The sequence below is a fragment of the Raphanus sativus genome, chromosome 6, assembly GCF_000801105.2.
Source record: "Raphanus sativus cultivar WK10039 chromosome 6, ASM80110v3, whole genome shotgun sequence".
In the NCBI taxonomy this organism is placed as follows: domain Eukaryota; kingdom Viridiplantae; phylum Streptophyta; class Magnoliopsida; order Brassicales; family Brassicaceae; genus Raphanus; species Raphanus sativus.
Window position 1 is genome coordinate 7,960,617 of NC_079516.1, and position 9,973 is coordinate 7,970,589.

Below are 9,973 nucleotides of genomic sequence, written 5' to 3' on the forward strand. Positions count from 1 at the left end.
AGAGAATTTAATGTATTGTGAAAATCTATGAAAATAAATTGTTATAATGATTTTAAGAATATAAGGGATATAACTAGTATTCTCAAAATCTTGTTTAATGAGTTAATTTGTCAAGAATACAACTCCCAATAACACTAACTTTGATAGATTTATAGAATTTTTAAAATCATCAAACCAATAACACATGATTCTAGTAAGAATGAGAGAATCTATAAACCAATAACACTAGATTCTAAGAGCATCTTTAATGCAAGTTGCTTGGGAAGGGAGCTTAAAGAGAGAGAAGAAGAAAAGAGGAGAAAAAAAGAAACATCGATGGAAAAATGCTTAATTAAACAGCGAAACTTGTGCTATTTCATGGGCTCCATAAAATGTGGTGGCCCATGATTGGTTCTGATTTATTTATTTATTTTTTATTTTTAAATCAGATGAAGAAAAAAAATTTAAAAAATAAGCACCTCCTACTAAGTTAACGATGCATCTGCGTTAACGATGCTTGGGAAGGGTGCTGCGTTAACGATGCTCTAAGAATTCTAACAATCCTTCTAAATCATACTCCTACTAACACCTCCAATGTTTCATGTTTATAGCTGTAACATTAAGATATATTCGGTATAAGAGATCGATATTTGCTCGCCAGTGGAACATCTATCTTATTAAAACAGGAACATTACAACTTCTTCTAGGTGGATTTTTAAAGGTGGACCTCATATATTTAAATTAAATGTCTCATTCTTTGTATATAACACGTACCATAGTCTAACTTTGCATTGATGTATTTCCTTAAATACAGTTCTTCTTTTTGTCCATATTCCATATATGATTTTTACATTTATTACATGTCGATTTAAATAAGATATATACTAACAATACTAAAAATATTAATCGTTCTATAATTATTCTATACAATTCATTTTAAATTGATCAGTATACTTTCATTGGCCATATTAATTTTATTAGTACAAATAACATTAGGTAGATAAGTCATAGACACATACATAAAGATATGACTATTCTTATAACTACGTTGGGCCTAATCTACTTTCTAAAACAAATAACACATAGCTTCATATATTGTATAGAATATAGTAATATTGTATAGTATCATACTTATACAATAATACTAAAAACAAACCAAACTGAAATATAATATATATCGAAAATGCTTTGAACCATTACACACAAAATATATTAGACCTCAGAGATAAAATTCACTTTGAAATTACGTAATAATTATTTTAAAAAATTAAATTTTGTAATGTACAAAAAAACATAAGTTTTATATAAAATTTTGTGTTACAATAAAAAGACACAACTCGCGCTTGCAAAATGTTGTTTTTACATACGAAAGACAGTTTTGATATTGTTCTTTAAACACAAAATTGAATTATACAAACTCGATACTACATAAAACTAAACAATATAGAATACGTTTTAAAAATAAAACCCGTGCGGATGTGCATATGTTTATATAATATATAAATATATTATGTTACACATATTTTCATATAAATAATACCCCAATGTAAGTTTTGTATGATAAATGTTGAAAATACAAAATATATAGCACTATGTATTTTAAATAATACAGAAAAAATCTACTTTACGTTATCATAAAAAAATTAAAAATAAAATTTAGTAATTAAACACATTGCTTATATAAACACATTAGTACATATTGTTATTTATCAAAATTTTATATTAATCCACATTGGCGATCATATATAACATTTAGTAAAAACAGAAATTAAAAAAAAATGACTCCCGCTCGGTCGAACGGGTCATGATCTAGTTTTAATTATATATTATCTATCTTCTAAACTTTTTTGTTAATCTTAACTTATAAGGACAACTGTTTGATATTCATTCCTACCAAAATATAAAAAGTGAAATACGGTCGCGCGAAAGTACTCCATACTTCCATGCTCCACATGCAACTAGTTGATCTTCACGCTGGATGTAGATCAATATCTTTCTCAAACTTCAGAAGGAAAAATTAGATACGGAGTCCATATACAAATACTAGATGAGCTTCATAATTCATTGAAATAAAAAGGAAAAATGAGATACGGAGTCCATATACAAATACTAGATGAGCCTGATAATCCATTGAAATAAAATGATACATATTATCAATGTTATAACAACGAGGTAGTGGTTTGCAAATTTTGGTGAGGTAAGCGATCCGGATTTGAAAGCACCCCACTACATTTTAATTTGTAGCCACACGGATATAAAACCATATTTTCGACCTTATTTAGAAGCTGATTGTTTGCAGATTCTAAAATGGTTTTTAGTTTTTGATTTTCAAGAAACTATTTTTTTACCAATCAAGTTTTTTAGAAAATAGATTCCCTAAATTGTAGGGAAACTAGATTTTGAAAATAACTACCTCTTCTTAACAAAAACCAAAAACCATGTTTCTTTAGTTTTTCTTAACTCCACGTGAGTTTCTTTTTCTTTTTGGTTAGCATATTCTTATATTGTAGCAAAAAGAATCCCTATATAAATTAAACTGATTAAAAATTAATTATTTTAAAATAATTATAGTTGAATAAAAATATTTTATATGACATCTAAAATCTAATAGGAAAAATTTATTTAAGTTTAAATTTTTGTTTAGATAAATTATTTAATAATGTTTTAACTAATATTTTACCATATTTTTTAATTGTATGACATATATTCTGTATTATTTTTTTATTTTTCGGGATAAGTATTATATTGTTATCAATTATTTTTTATTTAATAAACTTCACTTTATAACTAAAATAATAACTTAGATATTTTTTTTAATAACTTAGATATAGTCAAAATCTAAAACTAAAAATTCAAGTACAAATAACCATTCAAGTTTTCTTCAAAAATGTAAAATTTACAAAAAAATGAAATTTATATATATGAACAAAGTTTTCATATTTTTAAATTAAAATAAATTAATAAAATATTCTTTTGATGTAATCTATTTATAAACAACAAGATTTTTTTAAAGATTAGTCCGAACAATTCTATGGACATGAAATATCCCTAAAGTTATTGAAAAAAATCATTGTTATGTATTAGATGTATGTTCGACCAACTTGAAAACTTTCTGTATATCCATATTTCTAATTTTTATCTAACTATGGAAGACATCTCTGAATTTTAGAACTATGGTATTGTCGGCTGTTCACCTTCTTTCTTTATGGTCAACAATTTAGGAAAAAGCTTTTTTATTAGATAATTCTAGTTTACATTTAATAAGAAAAATACATAACTTTATAAATAATTTAGTTTCTAACACAGTTCTTTTACATTTTTCGCTCTTCAAAAAATTTACTAATAAAATAGATTTATGTGATTTTTCGATAAAATTATGATTACATATATCATTTCTTAAAAAAAAAACTAAATAAAGTATATGTGCTTGAGAACACATGATGAATTTTGCACTTGGATCCATGTACGGATCTAGAGTTGCTCTCTCCTGAATAGATTATTAAAATGCTTCACGGTTTCATTATTTTCTCTGTTGGAAATTCACTGAGGTGTTGATTGTTTCCAATTTCTAAGGTGGTTTTTGGTTTTTGATTCTCAAAAATTATCTTATCGTCCAATCAAGATTCTAATAAAATTGATTCCCTAAAATTTAAGAAAACTACTTTTTCAGAAACAAAATCTTTTTGCCAATCAACATTTTAACAAAATGGATTTCCTACAAAATAGGGAAACTAGTTTTTGGATGTCTAGTCAAATTTTCAATGAAAAACCAAAAGGGGAAAAAGCTAGTCTAACCTTTGTTTATCAATTTATTACTAGAATGACTCTAATTTTATTTTAATTACTAGTCTAAATTTTATACCTATTTTATCCCTAAGTCCTTTGTTATAAAAAAAATAATTACGAAAATGTCATTACTCACAGACTTAATTTATGTACGATTAATGTAGCCACAGACTTATTTTTAATTTCTTTGGCTATAGATTTATTTTAAATCCATAGATTTAATTAGATTTCTACAGATTTATTTTGATATCTCTGTCAACTTTGGTCACAGATTTATTGAATATTGACAGGTTTAATTAGATTTAGTTTCATTGGCCACATATTTACTTATTTTTGACAGATTTATATAGAATTCGACAGGCTTATTTTTTTTTTCGCCACCGATTTTTATGTTTTTGACAGATTTATTTAGGTTTTAATTGATTTATTATTCTTTGACCATAGATTTACTTAATTTTGACAGATTTAATATGAATTTGATAGATTTATTTATCTTTTGATCACAGATTTAACTACAATTTGACAGATTTGATTTTACTTTAGCGACAGATTTAATAATTATTTTGTGACAGATTTATAAATTTATTTAACCGAACCGGTTATTGAAAACCGGATTTAACCATTAAATTCTGTTTTTTTATAAAAAAATATACATATATCTCAACTGAACTAAACCAAAATCTTTCTAACCAACAAATTAAATTAAATAAACCAAAATCTTTGCTGAGTCCATAAACAAAGTCATCTCAAGCTCGAGAACTTTACCCATTGTAAAACTTTTAGATGCTCTACGGTTAATGATGACAACTTTGTTTCTTTTCTAGCCCTTGTTCTCTCACACGTGCCTTTCTTTCTTTTTTTTTAATACTTTGCGAGTTTAAACTTGTGTTTGATATTGGTACTGCAAGTATGAAAGAGACAATTTAACCTGAAAATTTTGTTTAACGCAACGACAACTGTATCAGACATAGGAGAAAGTAAAATAAAGAAAAACCCAATAGCCTCAAGATAGGTACAACACCAACTTTGGCCATTCTGGACACAGAATCCAAAACCTATAACTGAACGTGGTTTTATGTAACAATAATTAGCAACTCAGTCAGAATCCAGAAAACAACACTTATAAATCAGAGGAGGAGATGATATACAGATTCGAAACCCTGAAGTGACAGAAGTAATTGGCGGGGGAAGAAATGGTGGTTCTCGTCGGAGTGTTTGATAGAGGAGATGACTAGAGGTCCTCCCACCGATGAAGTAATTGGCGGGGGAAGAGATGACCATAGGTCTTTCAGAATGTTTTTTCTTGTTTGTGTCGACGACGGAATGTTATTTCTTGTTTGTGTCGACGACGGTTAGGGTTAAAGTATTTTTTTTTTTTTGATTTTTTATTTGCTAAGGATTTAAATAAATTATGGCAAAATAGTAGAAAAGAGGAATTATTAGGGTTAATTGGTCTTTTTGTGCATAATTTATAAAATAATTTAATTTTCTAACACAGTTCTTTTGCATTTTTCCACTTTTCAAGAAATTTAATAATAAAATAGATTTATGCGATTTTTCGATAAAATTATGATTACATATATCATTTCTTAAAAAAGAAACTAAATAAAGTATATATGTTTGAGAACACCTGATGAGCTTTCCACTTTCTCTGTTGGAAATTCACTGAGTGTTATGTATCTTTTTTGCTGACAATACAAAGGCTGGCGATCCTGCTTAAAGAGTAGTATTATTTTGGATTCATATGTTCATTTTTGTTTTGTTTTCAATCACAATAGTAAGTTCAATTGAAACTGAAGTTTTTTGAGAAATTCTAATCAAAAGGGTAAAGCAGTTTGAAGACATTCTGCTTAGCTTTAAAACTCTAAACCAGAGCGAAATCAAGAATCTCTTCCTAGTTCGGTTTGTTCTCTAAACTGAAATGTGATCCTTCGTTAGTATATCAAATTAATCAATTTTTATATTATAAGAGGTTGATTGTTTACATATTTAAAGTAGTTTTTGGTTTTTATTTTTGGAAAAACTAAAATTTTGACTATCAGTTTTTTAGAGAAATAGATTTCGTACAATTTAGGGAAGCTGATTTTTCAAATAACTGTCATTTTCTAAAGAAAAACTAATAAAATCCAAATTTTCTTGGTTTTTCATAATTACCACTGTTTTTTTAACATTATTTTTGTTACATTTAGGCATTAATATAGGAAAATAAATAAAATGCTTACTATTTCGGTCATTTTTTAAACAACCACACAAAATAATTTATATTAAGAACATTCTTTTAAATTTGTCAATAAAATTAAGTTAATACTTTAAATTTACTTTTTGGAAAGTTTTCATGTTTCGTTGATAATCTATTGGTATTATTTCCTATAAAAATGTATTTTTAGTAACTTTCAAGTTTGTTTTAAAAAGTAAGAAATTAAATTATAAATTCGTTTTTTTAAATAACACTAAATAATATCAGTAATAAAATTTTAAGAAAATAAATTCAGATTTTTTTTTGTTTTACTAAAACTTAGATTTGTGTTATCAAATTTCTGCATTTTATGGGATGCACAATAATGTTTTTTGTGTTTTTGCAGTTGTTTTCCGAACACTTTGGTTTTTTATTTAAAATATTAAAAAAATATATGTGTTTTGATGATTGGATTTTATAATTTATTTTTCAGAATAGACATTTTATTTTCAGGATAAACATATTATTTTATAAAAATATTTTATTAATTTTAAAAGGAAAAATAAAATAAAAACTATAAATCAAAATTCGAACAACCATTCATGATTTAAAAAAAAAACTAAAATATATTAAGAAATCAAAAACTAAAAGTTAAAAACTAAAAACCAAAAACTAGAAACTAAGAAAACAACTATCACATAAATCTTCCTGTTTCAAATTCTGGTTTGACCTTGTGCAGGTTTCACTGGAACTACTAGTGTGGTTCAAGTAAATGAAACTGAGATTGCATAATATGAATTTTTTTTTCATTATTTCCAGTTGCTTAACTGAATTTCTAATGGATTTGCATCTGTAATTATATGTGTACACGTCACACGAATGATCGGTTCTATTGTACCGGTCCGATCGATTGACAATCCAATGCCAAACTCGAAGCGCCGTCGTTTTGGCCGTTTCGAACAAGAAAGTAGTGGTCGTCTGGTCCCTCTCTCTCTCTTGTTCCTTCCGCTGCCAATAAATGGAACTGTCTCCTGCGTCCGCCATGTTCAGTCAATCCTCCTCCGCTCAGCTTCTGAGACCTAAGCTCGGGTTTACGGTTTCTCTTCCTCGGAGAGCATCGATCTTTTCTTCTTCTTCGCGTCCCCGATTCTTGCGGATGGAAACTCAATCTCAGCCTCCTCAATCTATCTCCTCCGCTTCTTCACCCACCAACAACGTTTCTTCTCTCTCTATCGAAACAGGTTAGTTTTGAGATGGAGTCTCACATCAAGTTTTGTTTTTTATTTGTTGTTGATTGGGTGATGAGATGAGCAGCACGAGTTGGAGAAGTGAAGAGAGTAACAAAGGAGACGAATGTGTCAGTGAAGATCAATTTAGATGGCACTGGAGTTGCTGATTGTTCCAGTGGAATCCCTTTCCTTGACCATATGCTTGATGTAAAAAACTGTTTTTTTGCCTTTTTTTTTCCAATTACATCTATTAGGTTTTTTTATTGGGTCAAGTTAGAAATGTTGATTGGTGTATTGTGTTTTCTTGGTTAAGCAGCAACTTGCTTCGCACGGCTTGTTTGATGTGCACGTCAGAGCTACTGGTGATGTTCACATCGATGACCATCACACTAATGAAGATATTGCTCTTGCCATTGGAACCGTCAGTGTTTTTACTTACTTACTGTCTCTTTTCTTCTGCCGTTGTTTATTAGATCTATGAGCAAACATGCTGTTGAAAACTGTAGGCTCTGTTAAAGGCACTTGGTGAGCGTAAAGGGATTAATCGGTTTGGTGACTTCACAGCTCCTCTTGATGAAGCCCTTATTCATGTTTCCCTGGTAAAAATGATTGCATCTGTGTGTTTTTAATCCTCTCATTACTAGATATATATATCTCAGAGACTTGCTTATAATGAAACAAAAAAACCACATTTTGCAGGATTTGTCTGGTAGACCATATCTTGGTTACAACTTGGAGATTCCAACACAGAGAGTTGGGAACTATGACACTCAGGTTCTTCATTCCTCTGACTCTGAGTCCTCCTCCTTTACTTGTTTAGTTATAGATTTTGTAAATCCTTTTCTTTTGTGTAGTTGGTGGAGCACTTTTTCCAGTCATTGGTGAATACTTCCGGTATGACACTTCACATCCGTCAGGTAATCGCATGAGTCTCTTATGTAATCTGCTTGGCAACCTTTTGAAGATAAGTATTTTAAAATAGTCAGTTTGTTACAAAACAGCTTGCTGGTAAAAACTCGCATCACATAATAGAGGCGACATTTAAGGCCTTTGCCAGGGCTCTAAGACAAGCAACGGAGAATGATCCTCGCCGTGGTGGGACCATACCAAGGTTTCACCTATCTATCTTCTTATCCTCCATCCATCACTTTCTTGTTATAGACACACACACTTTTTGCTAAATAAAATAATATATCATAAAGAATGCAAGAATCATTGATTCAAAAAATTTCTTATGTGAAAACAAGAAAGAATGATCCCATTCGTATCTCGGTTTAGAAACATATATACTCTTTGTTGTCCTTGATGAAGGATTGTTTATATTGTTTGAGGTGTGTGTGATTGCTTTTGCAGTTCAAAAGGAGTCTTGTCACGGTCCTGAGAGGGAGAGAGAGAGCTGAGCAATCACAAAGAAAAGCTCTCAGATTTTCTCTTTTTTTTTTCTTCTTTTTGTCATCGAATTTGTAAAACAAAAACAAGGATGTTGCCAAAATGTCAAGAAGAAGAAGTGAATTAGACTGAAGATCACACACACTTGGGGGTTCCATCTATAAAAAGAGATGTTCTGTATTTCTTTTAAGCATTGCTGTTATCAAACTCTTAAAATTTACTGTAAGGAAGGACTGATCGAGTAATTTGCTAGAATAAGTAATCAAAACGCCTGTCTTATAATCCTTATATCGGTAAAACGTGTTACGGTTAATAATCAAGAGAAAGTTATCAAAGAAGAATTTGATAGAGGTGAAATGCTGAGACAAAAACAGACAGTTTAATTCAGTATGCTATATCTCCGTCAAACCTAACGCTCCTTGAACTGCTCTATTGCATCTCATTTGTTTTGATCTTTGTTCCACACCATAATAGTTGTTTCTGGTAATCTACCGACACAAGTTATTAGTCCTATGCCTTTTTTTGCAGGCTTATTTTTATGCTTAGTATAGTACAATGGTAGTTTTGTTTGGCAGTTGTTTAAAATTAGGGTGCTGATATTCGATGCTATTTTGTTTTTGTTTTTCTTTGAGAATGGCTGAATACTCTGAGAAGAAGAACCGTGGGGCGCAGAAATTGGGCCGGGTTTACAAAAGAAAGGTCCTTTATAGTTATCTCGCAACCATAAGAGACTTGGACAAAGTCGACATGAAGACAAAGAAGACCACAATCGATAGAGCTTTAGATAACTCACATGATCAAAGTGAATTACAGTTCTCCTATTAAAGGTACACTTGGATGAATGAATTTTTGGTTTTCTTGATCCCTTGATTCAGTAATCACATTGCATACAGAGTAATATGGTGTGGATTGATATATTCGAGTTGCTGCTTAATTAACTACATCCTTGCAAGTAAATTGTGATGTAGGCTGGATGCTTTTGATGTCTCTATTGATTCTTTTATTTTCATTTTAGCCAGCTAATAAAATGTATCATCTATACATATTACAATCCTTCTGATCAGAAAAAAATAAACATATTATAATCCTATCGCTATTGCGTTTCTCTGCTAAAATGAAGAAAGAAAGAGACGAACCACCTATCAAAGTGTGGGTGTTGAACCAAACAATAGTGTCTTAGTGCCTTCTGTATAAAGAATTTGACATTGAGTTAGTTTTCATCCTGCTTTGTACTTGTGATTGCCAACAACAGCTGTGATGCTTTATACAAAAAAAAAACAACAGCTGTGATGCTAACTAGGTAATAATTTCTACTTTGTTTTAAATTTTTATGAATTAATTGGGATGAAATTAAAAAGCAGACAAGAAGAAGCCATGTACCATGTGGGTGGTTTTGTCCACTAGAATATATGAA

General features: G+C 29.6%; 1 protein-coding gene across 1 annotated transcript; it reads left to right on the forward strand.

Annotated features, from left to right (window-relative positions):
- The first annotated feature begins 6,880 nt into the window (after positions 1–6,880).
- Positions 6,881–8,739, forward strand: LOC108832912 (imidazoleglycerol-phosphate dehydratase 1, chloroplastic). The gene is made up of 8 exons (XM_018606362.2): positions 6,881–7,182; positions 7,256–7,377; positions 7,487–7,591; positions 7,677–7,769; positions 7,870–7,944; positions 8,025–8,087; positions 8,172–8,281; positions 8,524–8,739. Exons 1-8 carry the CDS (start codon positions 6,960–6,962, stop codon positions 8,549–8,551), a joined length of 819 nt encoding a protein of 272 aa, XP_018461864.1. The 5' UTR covers positions 6,881–6,959; the 3' UTR covers positions 8,552–8,739.
- Positions 8,740–9,973: the final 1,234 nt, after the last annotated feature.